The sequence below is a fragment of the Pyxicephalus adspersus genome, chromosome 9 (genome assembly GCF_032062135.1).
Source record: "Pyxicephalus adspersus chromosome 9, UCB_Pads_2.0, whole genome shotgun sequence".
Taxonomy (NCBI): Eukaryota; Metazoa; Chordata; class Amphibia; order Anura; family Pyxicephalidae; genus Pyxicephalus; species Pyxicephalus adspersus.
The window spans coordinates 36,896,020-36,916,767 of NC_092866.1; the positions used below are offsets into that span (position 1 = coordinate 36,896,020).

The 20,748-nt window shown below is 38.9% G+C and overlaps 1 protein-coding gene across 2 annotated transcripts in view; it reads left to right on the forward strand.

The window, feature by feature from the left end:
* The window catches only part of LOC140337670 (phospholipase A and acyltransferase 2-like), a 28,975-nt gene extending 8,914 nt beyond the window's left edge, over positions 1-20,061 (forward strand). For both annotated transcript variants that reach the window (XM_072421455.1, XM_072421456.1), the window contains exons 3-5: positions 12,772-12,871; positions 13,900-14,159; positions 19,392-20,061. In XM_072421455.1, the coding sequence (XP_072277556.1) occupies positions 12,772-12,871; positions 13,900-14,159; positions 19,392-19,496 (465 nt within the window). In that variant the 3' untranslated portion in view covers positions 19,497-20,061. The remainder of the gene's footprint in view (positions 1-12,771; positions 12,872-13,899; positions 14,160-19,391) is intronic.
* The last annotated feature ends 687 nt before the right edge of the window (positions 20,062-20,748 follow it).

The window sequence follows — 20,748 nt, forward strand, 5'->3', positions numbered from 1 at the left end:
GCAAGCGTCTGAAACTCTCTCCTAGGTGGAATTTGCAATCGGCAATACATAATAATGTTTCTTCTCAAGGCTATCAAGCTGAATCCTAATGTCACTAGTAGCGCGCCATAGTGCACGTGCTAGGAGGATGACTGATTTACATGAATCCTGTTTTGTTGAGTTTGATAATTTTTTTTATTTTATTTTTTTTCTGAGCACTATTTTTTTTTGCACTTCGCCCACTGCTATGATGTTTGATATGCTTTGTCAATAGGGGGTTGTCTGTTTTTGCTAGAACAGGCTCTATTGATATGATGTTACTGATTTTACTTCACCTTATATTATTGATTGCGAGATGTTTTGTAGTCGGCAATACATAATAATGTTTCCTCTCAGGGTTATGAACACTAACGTCACTAGTAGCGCTCCATGATGCATGTGCTAGGAGGATGATTGATTTCACACGAATCCTGATTTGTTGGATTTGCTAAAAAAAATTTTTTTATTTTTTCTTTCTGAGCACTATTTTGTTTGCACCTCTCCCTCTTCTATGATGAGTAATATGCTCTGTCTGTTATAATAATGTCAGTGGGGGTTTTGTCTGTTTGTGCTAGAATAGGCTTTATTAAGATGATGTTACTGATTGCACTTCACTTTATTTTATTGACTGCAAGATGTTTTATAGTAAAGTAACACCTGCCCGGGTGTGTTAGGTGCCTTACCCATTTTTTTAGTCAATGACTACTTAGCTTACCTTCTACCTGCTTTTGCAGGACGGGTTGTTTGTTAAAGACCTACAGGCTTAGGCCTTTTGGTTTTGTATCTTTTTTTTTCTTTTCTTTTCTGTTTTGTTTCTCAGTTGTTTTTTCACTATTTTGCCCTTCTATTACAGTTTGGTCTATATTGTGGTATACCTCATGGTTGGTGGAAAGGCCCACATCATATTTATTAACCTTTTCATCTCTGCAGTTTTTCTCCCCCGGTACTATCAATAATGGCTGAGACTTGTGTAATTGTAACCCATATTGTACAGTGATTAATTCCCCACAAAAGCGGAAGAAAGCATTTAATTAATACGCTTCCCTGAAGGCAAATATTCTTTGCCTTCAAGGAAATAGGTTTTTACAATCCTTCTAGCCCTCATATTTCCATAAGAAATTTCCTCAGATTTTCCAAGCTTATTTTCAAGAAAAGAGGAGAGGGCTTTGATAGCCTTTAATAAAAACTCGCCCTTTCAATGTACAAAAGAAATACCAGACCCTACTGGTCGTTATCTAGTACTACAAGGCTTTCTATTTGACATAGGGCTTATAATTATGAACTACTATGCCCCTAATGCTCACCAAATCCAGAAAGAAAGAATCTCGAACTTACTTCTTCCCTGGAACAGCTCGAATCTAAGTGGACAGCTACACTTGATAAAAGAGACTTCAACCTAGTCACACATACAGAACATAATTTTTGTGTTAGCCAAGTTGAGAAGCAAATTAGATGGTCCAAGCAGAGGTTCTATACAAGAGCCAATAAATCAGGCTCTATGTTGACAATTTGCCTACTATTAAATCTCACACTGTTTCCACAAGGTTGAAGCAGACTAATGGTTCTATTACAGCTAACCCCTCTATTATAGCAGAATGGTTCCGGGAAATTTTAGCGAATTTATATTGTTCTCCAGGTGTTTTTCAAAATTCCAGGGCCGACGAGTTATTTAAGGATCTGCTTCATCCCATGCTTAAAAGTGAGGGAGGTGAGCAACTAGTGGCAGATATTACTATAGCAGAAATTCTTATAGCTATTAAATCATTGAAAACAAATAAAACCCCGGGACCAGATAGTTTCTCGTCGCTTTATTATAGGAAGTTCCGGGACCAATTATCACCCCACCTAACCAATTTTTTCAATTAATTGAAAAGTGACCTGCTACATTCTCACTCATCTCTATTAGCCCATGTTTCAATGATACCTAAGCCAGGAGAGGATAATTTAGATCCTCATAATTACAGACCAATGCCGCTACTTTACATAGATATTAAAATACTGACAAAAATGATGATGACAAGGTTAAATAAATTCCTGCCTGTTCTTATTCATAAGGAGCAGGTTGGCTTTGTACCAGGTAGACAGGCTCCTGATAGTACAAAGAAAATTATTGACTTATTATATCTAGCTCATTCTGGGAGTATCCCAAGCATGTTACTTGCTTTAGATGTTCATAAGGCATTCAATTCCCTTTCCTGGGATTACTTATTTTATATTCTTCTAAGTGGTTTTCAGCCACAATTTATAGCTTGGATGTCTGCATTGTACTCCTCTCCATCTGCTAGGATTCGCTATATGTCGTACTATTCCTCCTCATTCCCAGTGAGACGAGGTACGAGGCAAGGATGCCCATTATCACCCTAATTTTTATTCTAGCCCTCGAACCGCTAGCCAATATAATCAGATCCAACGTTAAAATTCATGGAATCTGATTAGGTGGGGAGGAGAATAAATTGAACCTCAATTGATTAAAGTACTAGATGTCGCTGGCCATCTACTGATTATGAATAGGTAGTGTTATCATTACCAATTATTTGGTCTGGGTGCCAAAGCCTTTCCTGTCCAAAGGATGGACTTGGTATCATAGAGAAAAAGAGGGAAAGCAAAGTAGGCTTTTAAGGCATTAGAAGACTTATTATGTATAAAATTACTATAATTTGTTGTTTAAGTACAAAACCCTTAAAAACTTAATAAATTAATAATCAATATACACACAATTAAATTATTGTCTTTCCACACTAATTTTGGTCAGTAGGGAAAGTTACAAACTTGCATATAGTTCACAGATTAGAGAGCGGGGTATGAACCTGACGCGTTTCGCCCGTGAGGTCTTCCTTAGGGTATACAGAGACCCTGAAATTGCAGTAATAATGTAATTACAATCATAGTTCCAATACATGTACAATATACAAGGTAGTAATATAAAGGGAGCTAAAGCAATTGCTGCAACACTTAGAACCATTAAAATCTCCACAATAGAGAGTAAGGGTATTGTAAATTATTGTGATGGTATTTAAAGATTGCTTATTTTGTAAGAGTGTTGGAAACTGTCTCTAAGGTATGTAATAGTATGCTAGTATTATGAAAATTTGCTAATAGGTAGAGTATGGATGATTGTACATTATTCTAGGAGAGATAATTAATTATGGGGAATTATAGGAAAGGTTTGAATGAAATCATGTCATTCAATCCAGGGGGATACGTTGCTTTTAGCTCATAGATCTATTTTGTTTCTTTTTTCAAAAGATTTTTGTCCACGTCTCCACCTCTAAGATTTTGGGGGATTTGCTCTAAGACTGAAAATGAAATGACCTTTTTATCAAAGTCGTGATTCATTCCAATATGGTGGCTTACTGGTGTGGTCATTTTTCCAGAGTTTATCAGATACAGATCTTCATATATGCATTTATTTAGATTTCTTTTTTGTTTTTCCCATATAAAATCTTCCGCATGCGCAGAAGATAATATATATGATTCCCATTGATGAACACATAATGTTTTGTCTTATCCTATGTATTTGGCCATTGGGGAGGACAAAGTTGGATTGTTCATTAAACCAGGGGCATTGGGAACAGTGCCCACATCTGTAGGAACCTGGTTTAGTGTAAGTACTATAACAAATACCAACTAAAACCAATCTATATACTTTTTCTATTACTCCAATAACCTTAATGCAACCTTTTATTATCCCCCTATTAGATCTTCCTTAAACCAACACTAGAAAGAAATTACATGCCTGCCTAAAATATTTGTCGAGCTATTTCTTCAGACATCCAAGTAAGGCTCTTTTATCCTCAGATCATTTTACACTTAATCTGATTTATTTCTATTGTAGTATATCTCTTACAATTTCCTTATCCTCCTCAGAGCATCCAAACTTCTTATCCCAATCATCTAATAAACCATCACTACCTGACACAATTCCAGTGCTTCATAATAGTAATTTATACCCTTACTAGTGTTGGTGTTCAAATTCAGGTTGTCCTTATATTCGACCCAAATATGGCTGTTCGAATTCCAATAGACCCGACCCAAAAAACACAGGATTTGACGGTAAAAATTCAGATACAAAAAATGTAAAAAATGTGTTTAAAAAAAAATAATAACTTTAAAGTAGTTTTTTGAATGTTTGTGTTTTTTTAACTAACTTTTTTTTTTTTACCGGTTATCCTACAATGACATTATGATTCCCCCGGCTGTGCAGCCCTGGGAATCCTCCTGTCATTGCAGGATCTCCAGGCACTGTAGGTGATGAATGGGGACTTGTCCCCATTCATCACCTGTGGTGACCACTGTTCTTGGATAGAGAAACTCTATCCAAGAACACATAGTACAGCGCTGCAACAGCAATTGTTGTTGCCACGCTGTGCTACTACTATGTGTTCTTGGTTGGAGTTTCTTTCCAAGATATCCAATTCTATCCAAGATATTTTTATCTTGGTTTGTATCCAAGATATTCTATCCAAGGTAATCTGCAGTTCAATTCAATTGTGACGTCACGTGGGAACGGAGCTGCAGATTACCTCTGCAGTTCCACTACGATCTCTGGGCACTAAAGGTGATGAATGGGGACTATCCAATGAGAAACTTTATCCAAGAACACATAGTAGTAGTACAGCGTGGCAACAACAATTGCTGTTGCACCGCTGTACTATGGGTTCTTGGATAGAGAAACTCTATCCAAGAACACATAAAACTAGTAAAGGGCTGCAAGTGCAATCCCTTAATGTCCCTAAAAAACCATGAATTCTCGCACTATTGACTTTAATGGTGTTCGAATTCGGCATTCGATCACCCGGGCAATTTCTCATTATTCAATTGAATAGCTGTCGAATCGAATAGTGAGATATTCGACCAACACTAACCCTTACTTTCTATTGTAGAGTATTTTAATGGTTCTAGGTGTCGCAGGAATTGCTGTATCCCCCTTTCTATTACTACCTTGTATATTGTACATGTATGAACTATAATTGTATTTACATTATTACTGCAATTTCAGGGTCTCTGTATCCCCTGAGGAAGACCTCACGGGCGAAACGCGTTGGGTTGAGACCCCGCTCTCTAATCTGAAAACTATATGCAGTTTAAGTATATAAGTTTATAACTTAAAACTATATAAGTTTTGTACCTAATCAATAAATTATAGTAATTTTATACATAATAAGTCTCCTAATGCCTTAAAAAAGCCTACTTTGCTTTCCCTCTTTTTCTCTATAAATTGATCCTTTTTGCAGATGACATCTTGTTAACCATAACCCAACCTATGGTTTCACTACCAAACCTGGTGTCAGTACTAATAGAATTTGCTCAGGTATTGGGCTGGTTATTATAAGGAAAAATCAATGGCAATGAATATCACATCTCCTACTCCCACGCTTACTAGTATACAGAATATGTTTAAATTTAAATGGTTGTCACAGCACCTTGATTATTTGGGTATTAAACTCACTAGTACTTATGAGCGATTATATGATGCACACTTTCTAGATGGACAAATTTGCCACTTTCGTGGATTGGGAGGTCTAACTCAGTTAAGATGACATTCCTTCTGAAGGTGTTATATCTGTTTAGAACACTCCCAATACCAGTTCCTGTTAAAGTATTACAAGGTCTTCAAAGGTCAGTGATGTCATTTGTATGAAATGGCAAACGACCACGAATATCCCTGAAAACATTATTAGCTAGTAAACAAGCAGGGGGTTTATGGGTTCTTAACCTTTTAAAGTATGATCAGACTAAACATATTGCTCCTATCTGTTCTTTTTATGCTGGCTCAAGGGCGCCATTATGGGTCCAAATTGGACAGTCTCTGTCGCCCGACAGATATACGGGCACTCCGAAGGATCCCTGAGAAACTTAGACCGCCTAATATGACTCCACATCTGCGACATATGTTTTGCTGTTGGGACAGAATTAGATACTCTAGTGGATTGATGTCCCCATCCTTACCCTTACTTCCAATTCAAAATAACCCATTATTTATTCCAGGTTGAGAATCGCCGTCTGCCTTTAATTGGTGAGCATAATTATTCCATGGTGTATTCAATATTGGATATATCAAGAATTCTTAGCTGGTATACTATCCGTGGTAATAATGATGTTTCAGGTAAGACGTTTTTTAGATACTTGCAGTTGCGTCATTGGATTTTACAGCTAACCCGACATGAAGATCGCTCAATGCAACTATCAGTACTAGAACATATTTGTTTAAGGACTCCATTAACTTCTAAACTGATTTCAGTACTATATAGTGAGCTTAATAAAGTGGGAAATCCTCATAAGCACAAATATGTACTTAATTGGGAACATGATCTGAAAGAGACACGATCAAATGAGGAGTGGATCCGGGCTTGGTCTAAAATAGCAACATGCTCGAGGAATGTTACTACTCTCAAGTCGGCTTTTAAAGTCATGATGCGTTGGTACATGGTACCTTCTAAGTTGAAACATCTTCCAGGCTATGGCTCGGGGTTTTCCGGGTTGTCCGGAGAAAGGGTCAGTTAAGCATATTTGGTGGACCTGCCCTTTTGTAGGTAGATTCTGGGGCAGAGTTTTTAAGATGTTAAACAGTATATTTCAAACACATATTCCCAGGGCTCCATGGATGGCCCTACTACATTTTAAACTAGTCCGGCTCACCAATAAACAATTTCAATTGTGTATGTATATTCTTTTGGCTGCTAAGCAAGTAATATAGTGAGTAATTGGAAGAAACTGTAAATACCCTTTCATGAGGTGAAACTTAGAATGGATAATATGTTGATTAATAAGAAATTAACAAGTTCTCTCACAGATTCATATCAGAGATTCTCTGTAGTATGGCATCCATGAATACAGTATTCTGTGTCTTCCATGCCCTCAGATGTCGCTGAATGGTTGGTAACACTTGACTACTGGAGGAGGGGGTGACATGTCAAGGGTGTTCGGTCCTTTCATTATTTTACTAAAGGTCAGGGGTGCTACCACTGTACTGTAACTGTAATGTTCTCTCATGGCACACTAGTGTGCCACTGCACAGTAGTTTAAAAACATTGATATAGGGAACAGTAGCGGGCAAGTTATGACATCGGTATTATTACAGTTACAACAGTTACAATACAATTTTACATTGCCTTTACAAAGTAGTTTATATCAGAAACGACCCCACCACTCTGACCTATCACTGTTATCTAAATATAGTTTTAGGTGTAGAGGAATATGTACCACTCAACTTCCCCCTCACATTACAATGTTTGGTGACTAAATAGCCCTGTGTCAGGCTATGTCACTGTAACATGGAAGTATGGGGGGGGATACAGGGGAGGAAAGGGGAGGACCATATTGAGAGGACCCAAAAAACAATGTACTCCGTAGCAATATATCAAAAAGTGTTAGGCTGTGGAGAATGAGTACCAATCTTATTTTTGAGTTTGATGGAGGTGCTGTATTATTCCCAACAAGCCCAGCGGGAGAAGAATTTGTCCAAGCAATCGTTATCAACGGCCCATTTCCTTAATTCTCATCACCTCATTTACCCTTGCTATCCAGAGTGAGAGCGTTGGAGGGGAAGGTTGTTTCCAAATAAGTGGGATGCAGCTAAGAGGTAGCCCCACAAACCTCCTAATGTTGAGCTCTGGGACAGAGAAGATGTGGAGTAGACCAAACACCGGGGAGGGGGGGGACGTTAGTACAATACATATCTGAAGAAATTTCCAAAACCCCACACCAGTTAGGCTGTAGTATTGGACAGTCCCACCATATTTGTAGGTAGGTACCAATTCCCTCACCACAACGCCAACAGATGTTTGAGACAGCAGGATATATGTGGTGCAGGGAGGCTGGGTCTCTATAGCATCGTAAAAATATTTTAAAATTTTTCTCTTGGCTGTAACCACAAACAGAGGTTTTATGTGCTAAGTCAAATGCGGAGAGCCAATTAAAGTCTGGTATTTCCTGCCAGTCAGCCCAGAACCTAGACAAGTTTGTATCCTGACAACCTATGAGCATCCTGTAAAGTATGGAGACCAAATATTTTTGGAGCACTTTTAGTACACATAGGTTTTCAAAAGCCATCAAAGACCTGCAGGTATCTGTGGAGAGGTGTAAGATTTCAGTAAATTTGTCCAACTGTCAAGCAACCAAGAGCGTGTGTCAACAGATCCATCTCCAGCTGGCACAAAAGTACCAGATGCATGTTCTACAAAGTGGCGGGCTTGTGGCAAGGACTCTCTAGTATAACCCTCCAGTCCTTCTATAAAAATCTCCGGGGGAACATGGGGTTGTCAAGTAAACGTGTCAATAGAGAGGGGAGGGAAGATAAATCAAAACGATTATATGCTGAGTGCCATACCTTCAACACAGCAGAGGTGAGAGGGGATTCCAGGGGGTAATGTTTGAGGGAAGATGGAAGAATCCAAGCTAAAGCTCCAAGGTCCAGTGGGGATAGAGCCTTTTCAATGGCGTTGTAGTTGTGAGCATACAATTGTGAGTAGGACGCCAAATGAAGGGTAAGTTACTGGAGATCTGGGAAGCTACTGCCAGAGGTAGATTAATATTCAAGGCTTCAGTTTTGGAAAGATTTACCTTAAATCTACTGCAAAAGCCAAACCTGTTGAATTCATGAAATAGAGAAGGGAGGGAAATTAGAGGCCCAGTAACTTATAAAAGTACGTCATTGGCATACAATGCCGCCTTGTGTGGAGTGTCTGAATCCCATGAATGGAGGAATTTTGTCAGATGATTATGGCAAGGTTTTCTATATTGAGAGCAAAAAAGGAGGGGGGACAAAGGGCAACCCTGCCTGGTGCCATTAGTTATGTTAAACAAATCTGATTGTGAACCATTCACCAGTACTCTTGCCTTGGGGGCAGAGTAAAGTGACATATTCTTAGTTCTAAACCCCGTGTCTATCCTGATCTGTCTTAGAGTTAGGTCTAAAAACTGCCATTTCACTCTATCGAAGGCTTCTGCATGAATCGAAATCACACATGCGGGAATATTTTTTTTTTTGGGCGGTTACCGGTTGGCAAGGATTTTAAAAGGCATTGGTCAGAAAGGATGATAAATCTGTTATAAGGGATTTAAAGAAAAGGGAAGTAAACCCGTCTGGGCCCAGGCCATTTACCTGAATTAAGGTTTTTGATGGCTTGCTTGAATTCTTCTGCTTTTAGGGGAGCCTCTAAGGCAGTTATTTGTGATAACTCCAGCTGGGGTAAAGCTGTGTCTCTGATATATGATCTGATAGCTTCAAGGTACGAGTCTGCCGATTTAAAGGAGGATGCTTGGGGGAGATTATACAAGTTTCAATAAAAGTTTTCACCTCCAAAATCATGAATGGTATAGAGACCTTCAGTGGTCTGGGGTGGATGGTTTGCACTAGGTGTTTACCACATGTATTCGCATTTATTTGCAAACTCGTAATAGTGCCTTTTAGCTGTGTCTCTGGCAATTATAGATTGTAAATCCAAAATACGCAATAATTCTCTGTGTGTAAGATAAATCAATGAGGAGGCCCAACCAGCTGGTCTCGCTTATGTTGGGTCTCTAGATAAACAATACGAGCTAAAAGGTTTTTAATCTGGGAGGATCTAGCTTTCTTTAATGAAAGCTGAATAAGTACACCTCGTAAAACACATTTTAGGGCTTCCCATTGGATAAGCAGGTGTGTGTCATCCTTTGCGTGAGTATGGCGGAAAATTCAATGTCTAAGCAACATGCCCTGTCAGCCAGTAGGGAGTCATTGTGCCTCCCTGGAAATGCGAGCAGAAGCACCGTTGGTGGATGCAGGGAGTGAGCCAGGGCAGAACATCACCTTTTGCATTACCCGGAAGATGTGACATCTTCCTGGTGATGCCAGTTGTGATGTACTCAGGGGGTTTGGCCGGGCGGGAAATTTAAAAGCAGATTACAATGTAATAAGTCCAGACAGAAATGTACCGCCCAGGAGGTTAAGAGTCCGACCCATAGAGAAAGGCAGATAGAAAGGAGTCCTGGGTAATTCAGCAGTCATGGATCACCAGAGTTGCAGTCGGGAAGGCCGTCTTCTGTGGGGACTGATGTAAATTCCAAGGAGAAGGCTGCGGAGGAGCCAGAGGAGGTAATTGGACTGACCAGTCAGGGATAAAAAGGTCAAACAGGCACAGAACATGTTGAAAGGAAAAAAAGTCCAGTTGCCTGAAGGTTGCCGATTTTCCTGTTGTTAAAGTCCAGTTAGCTAGAAGGGAAAGCCCCAGTGGTACTTAATATTACAGGAGTACTTCCAAAACTTGTTTAAGTGCTCTACGTTGGGATAAAGTATGGCGGGAAAGATCTTGCAGCAGGTGGATTGGGGGACCATTAAACAGGATGGAGGTTTGAGACCGGGCTGCCCTCATGATTTCCTCCTTAAGGCGGTAGGAATGAATTCTGCATATAATGTCAGGCTTTTGCAAAAAATCATTAAAGATAGTGGTCACAGCTGGAAGCATCTCTTATGTAGAAATGCTCTCAGGGACACCTCTTAATCCGACGTTATTGCGTCTGTTTTTGTTTTCTAAATCATCATGCTGGTATATCAACTGAATAAGGAGCATGGTGTGTGCCTTCTATGTCCTCCATTCTGCTTCCTGGATCTCTTTTAAGCCCAGCCATCTCTGATCTGTATGTACCCTCCATCCGTTGGGCTAAAGAATCAAAGTCAGCTTTTGTGGGGAGTACTTTCAGGAGGGGTTCAAGATCCTCTAGCTATGTATTACTGCCTGTGAGGTTAGATGGAGGGAAAACTATAGTATGTGAGTCCCTGTTCCAAGAGGATCACCAGGGCTGCTTGAGGCTGGAGAGCAGGGTTCAGGGCTCACCTGTGGCAGTGTGGGGTCCTGGGCAGCCGGCACCATCTTGCCACCATGTTGGCTGCGGGTTGCAGGATTGGAGCGTCGTGTTAGAGACCCGGTGTCCGTGCTTCCCCATAGGGAGTGTTTGCCTGTATGAAACAGTGGCTGGGGCCCCGTGGAGGAGAAAAAAATGATGGTAGGAGACTAAATCCCTCATTCCGTGCGTCCTACTACGCCATGGGCTAAGCCAAGCCCCCTCTATTCATTTTAATGTGTCTTATAACAATGATAATTGGACGAAAGGGAGATGCACTAAGGTATATGTACATAGCCATTTATAGGGCATCAGCTATTTCAAGTATTTGCAAATCATTTTAAGCTTCGGTAACTGCCTCAAAACCCTGAAAGCTGTAATGTCAGTACTGATTATGGATGCTGGTTTCTAGTTCACATAGGGAATGGATTCCTGAAGGCTGTTGGGTTCCGAGCTATCAATGCAAAAGACATGAAAGGCCACAGGTTATACCATATTATGCCACATTTGTTCAGAAAATGTTCCACTTAATTTACCATTTTAAAAACAGGTTGGGGTATTTGGCAAGAAAGCTCATGCTAAATTGACTTAGTCGAACTTTTAACTTTGCTTGTATTAAGGGAAGTATGTCGGATATTAAAAATGCTAGTTCTCAGGCTTCTGTGCTGTTCCAATTACTTCAAGGTGTTCAGCATTTCTAGACTGGACCAGAAGATTGCTGTAAAGTGTATCTAAACCAAAAAAAAACAGACTTTTCTTTCCTTTGGTTTGACCTGTAAATAACACACTAGTTGCCTCTTAGTGTGTACACTTCCTTTTCAATGCTATCTCCATGGAAAGAGTGATGTTTGTCACACAGGCTGAATGTCAGATGTGTCAGCCTTTTTGTCCATTTCATGTTAGATTGATGGGATTAGTAGTTTCCAAGAAAGATAAGGATATTTTTGCTGTCTGATCATCTCACAGGAAGTTGAAAATACTATCCTGAGAAGATCAACAGCTATTTCCTGCACATTCTAAAAATGTACCTATCGTTCCTTAGATGGCAATATTATTACATATTTTTGTTTTTGGGCTTTAGGTACACGTTAAGAACATCAAGACAGCTTGTCAAAAGTTTAAAATTGCTACTAAAACTAGACTAGTGTTAAATAATTTGTTTATTCTGTAGCCTTCAGAGATTCGTCCGGTTAAAAGTTATGCTTTGATTAAATTGTAACAGGTTTGTAAACACTGCTGGTACACAATTTACCATACAACCAAGAGATGAGACTGAAGTGTATTATGCCATTGTAGAATGCAAAATGCTTTAGTTTTTTTAATAAATATTTAAACATTTATGTATAAATATATTTACTATATATTTTATACATATTTCTGTACGTGCCACAAAAGTGTAGATTCAGACTGCAGTTACATGATAAACACAAGGAGAGTTGATTTTGCTTACCTTGGTCATGTCACTGAATTGTTTCTTTAGAAAAAAAAAGTTTTTTTAGTTTTATTCAAAATAGTGAAGGGTTAGGTAATTACAATCCGTGTTACGACTGAAAGAGATGTGCCCCCTAGACCTGTGACAACTACAGTAAAAGGGAATTTTTCCCCAATTTTTTTTTTGAGAGAAGGTTCTAACAGTGTTCAAACTGTTCCCTACTCTATAGTTTGGCTATAGATAAACTTTAATTCATACAAGATCGCAACATTTGGGTCGATTCACCAGCTCAGATCATTTACCAGACAAATAAAGGAGAAAGGTTGAGAGACCATGAGACATGAGCTGAAATGGGAAAAAGGGAATCAGATCAATTAGGAGGTCTGCAAACCCACCACCACTTTTATTGTAACAAACAAATATGCAAAAGTTGAAGGTTTTTTTTCCTTTTTTGTTTTTTTAATGCATGCCTTCATGATCTAACTTCTAATTTTTCACAGGGACCTGCACCAAAGCCTGGAGATTTAATTGAATTTCAACGTACATTCTATCAGCACTGGGGTATCTTTGTTGGAAATGGCTATGTTGTACATTTAACAGGTGAGATATATATCTCTGACATAAATAATCAGATTTATATAAATTAGTCTTTAAAGGTTTTTATTTATCTTTTTTTTTAATTTTTAACAGAGAAGTCATAGAGATCCTATTAGGTTTTTATGTAAAGTCTGTGCTCCCACTGGGAAGGCACCCCCCCCCCCCCCCCAGTTTGAATTTACCAATTACATACTTTGTATTTATTTTGAATTATTTTGTATTGGATTGGATACAGGAGTTTGTATTCAATCAATACAAAATGTGTTTGAATGTCTTTCAATTTGAATTTCCCGCACACGCGCCGACGTCATCGTACGCGCTGACGTACACGCTACGGAGGGAGAAGAAGCCGGCCGGCTTCTTCTTCTCCGCCGGCCGGCTTCTTCTTCCCGGAGAGGGCACCCGACGCTGGAGATGGACGCTGGAGATGGACGCTGGAGGACGACGCTGGAACACGACGCTAGATGATCGCAGCGGGACCGGGTAAGTGATTGATAAACCCGAACTTTTCTCACTGTATTTTCATATAGTGAGAAAAGTTCGGGGTTATCGATAATTGTAATTATTTTAACCCTGAACCAAGGTCGGAGTTATCCCTCAGGTGGTTAAATAATTGTCTATTACCTATTTTTTGGGGTCCAACGCAGGGCTGAAATTTAAACTTGTCTCATAACATTTATTGGTCTGTAGCATGGGAAGCTTGATGGGCAGATTGCTACTTTCAAGTCTATCTTTTCTAAATTCATGCATTTTTCAAAATTGATTTATTTAGTAAAAGTAAAATATCAAACGATTTCTGATTGCAATGAGAAAAATGTATACATTTTTAATAAAAAGTAGGTATATAACCCAAAGAAAATTATAAATAGGCCATCTTTTTTTTTTTTTTTTTTTTTTTTTTTTTTTATTATTCAGAGCCTCTAATGTGTTTCATATAAGGCACACAAGTACAATTTTTGGTTCCTTGGAGCTAAACATACTGGCCCTATCTTCTCCACTGCTCATATATACATTTTATACCTTTTACTCAGATCAAGATGGTTACTCCAGCTTATCTTCTGCATTTGGAGAAACAGCTGTGGTTAGAAAGGATCATCTGGAGACTGTCGCCTGTGGATGTAACTATAAAGTGAACAACAAGTATGACAGCAAACGCACGCCTTATCCGCCTTCAAAAATTGTTAACGCAGCATTGAAAGAAGTAGGGAGGAGAAAGAACTATAGCCTCACCAGTGCCAACTGTGAACACTTTTCAACTAACCTGAGATACGGAAATGAATTCTGCGATCAGGTACTGTATGAATCACTGACAACAAGACAATACTACAGTTTATAGTTCAGCTGGTATCGAAAGCCCCCAGCAGAGCTATAATCCCATTAGGCCATCCTACCATATGATAACACACTTCACTGGTGGTACAGTTTTTGAAATCTTTTATAAATAATGGAAAATTGTTGTCATACTTACCTGTAATTTTTCTTTCCTGTAAACTCCTCCTGACAGCATGTACCAATAGGCAAGCTCTGCCCCTTGCTCTCCACAGGACCACTTTACTAAAGCAAAAACAGTAACCTCCCTCTGCCCTGCAGATGTTCTATAACAAGCTTGTGACAGGATAAGGGAGGGAAACATGCTGTCAGGAGGAGTTTACAGGAAAGGAAAATTACAGGTAAGTATGACAACAATTTTCCATTTTCCTGACACTCCTTCTGACAGCATGTACCAATGGGATGTAGCAAGCAACAACATAAAAGGGAAGAAAATAACAAACGCAAACAAAGTTACTCTTTAGAAAGTGCCACTTACCAAATGGAAGCCCCAAGGTGGCTGAAGCTCAAACGTAAAAAGCTAAACAAATGTTGGAAGACTTCCAACTAGTTATTTACAGATCACTTCCCTAAATACTTCTGTAAATGAAGTCTATAAGGTTGCCCCTTCCCTAGTTAAATGTCATCAATCACATGGTATTAAAAACGCTAGGATGAAAAATCTGTCAAATATACTGCTGTGCTCCATTCAGAAAACCTTCAGAAAATGAGTGTCTCCATGCTGAGAAATTAATTCTCAGTTGGAGTGATACACAGGATACACCTTAAACAAGACATTCACTGATAGCTGCATATACATTTCAGCAAGATAGGTGCAATCTGGCTCCTTTCCAAGTGGGTGCATAGTTCTGAAACCTTGCTTGTCATGGTTACAGTAAGTCAAGAATTTCATCTTCTAAGTCCATTTTATTATTCAGCAGACCAAGACTGAATAAAAGGGAAGTTCCCTGAGAACTTGTAAGACCAAAGGCATGTCCTATGCTGAAAAGGATTACTTTACTAAAGGCTTCAATTTCACAACTACTTTAAAGAACTGTCACTGCAAAAGATGTTCCACCCACTCAGTGTTAGTGGGGGCTGACACTTGGACCTAAACAAGTGGACCCCGAGTTCCTCGTCTGAAGCTGAATGCAGAACATTGTGGAACCTGTGCTGGTGATGGGTAACCAAGAAAAACCTTGATCTCTTCAATGCAAATAAAAACTTTCTATATATTGTGGCATCTATTTATAGATGTTTGTAAGCTTTGAGCATATCTGCCACCACAGAGAATAACCAGATGCTAGGGGGCTCTGCCTTCCAGTTTGTTGGCATTAAGTTCTGGGGAGCCATGGAAAAGTTAGTCCTGGCAAGAAGGAATAAAAGGAGTAGCCATCATAATTAGGGTTAACATCATTCCAATTGGGAAATAATTACCATTGCTTTTTCTGAATCCTCCCTTAATTTTGAAAAACCTCCCAAGATCAGTGCTATTGGTTCTAAAACTTCGTAAAAAAAAAATCAATTTCTCGTGCCAGGGTCAGTATTTGCTGGCACTTGGACTCTGCCCAGCGGCCACTTGTGGTTGGGAATTGATCTGCTCATATGATCATCCAACAGATTTTAGGCTAGTGGTTAGGGAGACAGCAAAGTTGAGATGCTTCTTTGTCAATAAAAAAAACAAAAAACCTGACTGTGACTTGATGGAAATAGACAGTCTTTGTTCCACTTTGTCTGGTAATGTAGAAGATATGACCTGCATAATAAAATAATAAAAATAATGCCTTTTCTGGCAGTGGCGACCCCTTTAAAACACTTATTTGTGCCAATTTGTACGAAGACAAAAGTGTTCTAGATTTTACCGTAATGAATATTATCCTCAAATTTCTATTCCCTGCATTGAACCTAACTGACTCTTCTGATAGTTCACCAGAGTCAGAGTTTGCAGAATTGTCTCTTTGTGACCCTCCAACTTGGTTTTGGATATTGTCAGCAAAGAACGTTGTTCAAGTAGTGACATAGGCTGACTCCCTGAACCACAGCAAGGGTATCACTGTTTCAACGGTTTTATTAAACAGCTTTGGAGCTTTGGAAAGACTAAAGGGACAGGTGTTTGAAACATAGACAGTAAGAATGTCTGGTAGCATTCCACAACTGAGACAGACCTGTAAGCTTCTGCTAGATCCACTGAAATCATCCAATGAGCCAGACAAGGTCATCTGCAAAATTATCATACAAAACCTTCTAGTGTGAAAGGGATTTAAATCCTTGAGGTCCAGAACTGAAATCTCCTTACTATGAAAAGTTTGGAACAGAATCATCTTTCTTGCTCTCCTATTGAAAGCAGCACCATTGCTTGTCCCATTCCTTGCACATAAGATAGAAGCGCATTGCACTTCTATGAATCGCTTGGAACTGTTGTTTGAACGTATCGGGATCTCAGAGAGCCTGACAAAAACTCTATCCAGTAACCTTGTTACCTGACTGAAATCACTCAAGGTGTCACCGTGCTTTTCCAAATGCCGGAAACCTGGATAATCTTGTCCCTATCTTCGACAGCTGGATGGATACAGCCTCAAAAGGCTTTCCTTAGGCTGTTCTTAGACTATCTGACTACAGAACCTAGGATTTTTAGGTTCCATTTACTGAGGGTTAACAAATTTCTTGACAGGAAATCTAGTGCCTCTTGCATTGTTATGTAAAAGAGCTACTGATGCCTATGCCACACCCTGGTAACTTGCCCCCTGTGATCCTCTGTATACTCTGTATCCAAATAGGATCTGGGCAGCATACAGGACCTGTTTATCTGCCCTCAACAACGTGACACTAATCCTAATACTAATTCTGGGAAACACCCAGACCTGTTATCGTGTAGATTCGACTCTCCATCTACACTGACACTGACATCAGAGGATCCTAAATGGAAAATAATTTGACTTTCCTTCTAAAATGTGGAATATACCTTCTTTAGGTGAAGAACGGCCACTTCTTACTAGCCATGATTCACTTTCTTTATCTCGGCCCGCTTCTTTAAAGCATATAGCACACACCCACTTAGATGGTATTGATCTTGCGCCACATGCCCAACATGATTCACTTTCCAGGTGCTCCACTGATTTGCTCCTGGAATGAGAGAGTGGCCTCTTTCTATTAGTAATTTCACAGGATGAACTTTCTCTTACCCCTCGTCCTCTTCTAGAGGATGGACAAAAAGGACTGGGAGAAGCCAGGTGTCTTGTCTTTCTGAGATGCTTTTTTTTTGGGGCTTTTATCCCTTTGCCGAACAGATAGTACTTGAGAGGAAAGCAGGGAAATATTTGGCGCAGACATAATGCATGGCTTGGTTGTGCTTCCTTATCTTTATTTGCTTTTTTAAAGCAAGATGCACAGATAAGTTTGAAGGGCAAGGCCTTTGTGCCACACACCCAGCGTACTTCAATGGCAGAGTGATCTGCAGACTGACTTAAAATGGGCAGCAGATTTCTCTTTGCTTGATGGCCTAAATCTATCCTTCTAAACCTTTTAAGATGGGAAAAGCCCCTGAAACAACTTTTGAGTCCTAAGGAGCCATTGCCACAATCCACACATCCACTGATCACTGTACACTTGTGTGATGGTCAGTGGGATAAATGCCTGGTTGCATTGCTGCCAGTGGGAAGAATGTCACCTCTACAAATAGCTAAAACATTAATTGGTGCCAGTTAGCTGACCTGAGAGGCACAAATTGTACATTGCTGGTCAGTGTAATGGTCAGTGGGATAAATGCCTGGTTGCATTGCTGCCAATGAGAAGAATGTCACGTTTACAAATAGCCAAAACATAAACTGGTGTCAATGTAGCTGACCTGAGAGGCACAGATTGCACATTGCTGGTCTGTGGGATAAATGCCTGGTTGCGTTGCCAAAGTGCACATTGCTTTAAGGAAGACTTAGCACACTTTGACACTGGCCTACATAGAGACATATCTTTTGTTACATACCCTCTATTAGAGGCATGGTAGACTGAGCTAATAATAATAATGATAAACAGATATGTATAAATATAGAATAACAGAATCCTGGTAAAAAACCTCATCAGGCAGGAGAACAGTTCACTAAGCCATATTGTATATACAAAGATGTTACAACAAAATTCTACCAAATTATATGCAATTTTTGTGCAATGCCTATTATTTGAGGCTCAGTCTGCACTTTCATGGAGCAATACAGCAGGTGGCCCTAGAGATACAACAGAAAGCAAAGACATTCTTTCCTTCAAGCTCATCTCTACTACTGCCATTTGCAAATGATGGCTGTGAGCTGAAGTTTGCTGCACCTGTGCAAGGCACTGAGCGACTGTTTTAGACACCAAAAGAAAATGGAAATAGGTAAGAAAAAACTCCCTTGCTACTCACTTACCCACAACAAAGGGCTATTTAAGCTCCATATCACCATACCCTCGTCACCAGGGTTCCCAAAACTTGATGGATTTACTAACTGCGATGGGACTTCCCCTTGGAGAGGCTGAAGCAGGGGGGAGGGGAAAGGGAGAGGAAACAAATGCTTGGTCTTGGAGCGAGGACAGTAAAGAACACCTGCAGGGCAGAGGGAGGTTACATTTATTGCTTTGGTAAAGTGTCCCATTGGTACATGCTGTTAGGAGGAGTCTCAGGAAAAAATAATTTCTTAAATTACTTTAATTTAATTTATTTAATTCATTATTTTATTCATTTTTTCAATGTATTTATTTCATTTTTTTTAATATGTATTATTGAAAAAATGCCTGAATTGTGACAAAATATTAAAAAAAGAAAATGTTGACCACCTACCACCTTGGCCACCCTAGGCCAAAAGTTCTGCAGCCATAAGTCCCTCATAAAACAGGCATAGAAAAGTAATATTTCGCTTTTCTAGCATTTTGATTTTAAAGTTAATGTTTTAACGGCTAAAATATTCTTTTAACTTATTACATTTTTATCTTACAAATTCTATTTGTTTGGGATATACTTATGGCACTGATGTCATGATACATGATGGGTTTTCAGGAGTAGCTTTTTTTATGAGGATGAGACCTTGTATTTTGGGAACTTTTCCTCACTTCCACTTAGGGGCATTAAAAGAAAAAAATGACAGTCCTTCCTGCTTTATCCAAAACAACATATAAGTTAAACTTTAAGGTTTTAGTAATTTTAATGAGCCATAACGGTTTCTGTAATATTATGCTCCTATTTGTGCAGGTGGATAATGCAACAACGTATGCGCTTGGAGGTACAGCAGCTTTAGCTGTTGGGGCCTTTGCAGCATTAGCAATATCTGGGATGAGAAGTAAACAAAAGCAGTGAGAAGCCAAAGTCAAAACCCACCAGAAGGCTCACTATATGCAGGCAATGGTGAGACTCCATGACCAAAGAACACGTCATATGGTGCCTAAATGACCACTGAAAATATTCCATGAATTGTAAAATGCCTTACAATGCATATGTGTTATGTATTGAGAACACCTGGCTTACTGTTTAATTTTTTAGTAACTTGATATAGTAGTTTATCCCCCCAGAACCAGAGATGCTAACCTGTTATAACACTGTAAAGATATATACATGGTTAACACTGTAGGACATTATGGGCTAAATTGTTGCTAGCACTTTTGCCTTGCACCACTAGGGTTCTAGGTTCTAATCTTATCCAGATCACTACCTGCTTAGAGTTTGTATGTTTTACAAAGCATGAAATGTGTGGATGTGCAGCATCCAAATCTACAGAATATTTCAGCATACGTGTACACTCCCAATACATTCTTCAGGTTAATATACTACGACTGTCTACTAATTATCTACAATATTCTGGGTGAATCTGTGTACAAATATTGAATAAATAAAACATGTTAATAAAATGTATTTCAATACTTGAGTGGTGACTGCAAAACCCTGTGCAGTTTTTCCATGGATGGATTTTTATTTTACAGCCTTTGTTCTATTAAAAAAAAGACCCTACTAATATATATCACTTAGGTCACTGCATCCCAGCTGGAGTATTAGTTTAAGCTTCAAATGAACTTTCAATTTGAATCTGCTAAATGCAGAACTCAAATGAAACTTTCACTTTGTCTTTAAATCTGATTTAAAAATTTTTCAGGTTAGCATCTTAAAGCATTGATTTTGTTTTGTATTGCTATCATATAGTGTTAAAGTTATATCATTTATTTAGAACACCCAACTTTCTACAAATCCTATATTTTAAAAATGTGTACTAAAAGCTAGTGGTCAACAACCATATATTGCTTTTGTTTATATGGACCAATAACATGAGCATTTTGATATTTACAATCAAATGTGCTCAAAATAAATCTAATTAGCTTATTCTTTTCTTTTTTCTTTTTTTTTTTTTTTTATTACTGTGTGAAATTGCTTTTTTACTGCTGAATGAGGTGTAATTTTACAAATTGTACATTTACTAAAAGGTTACTGGGACACTATTGTTTTTTTGCATATGCATAAAACATGTATTACTTTATTCACTTATACAGATCATTATCATCCATCCTGATTAGTGCTAGCACAATTTGGGAAAGACTGAGGAAGAGCTTCTATATAATGA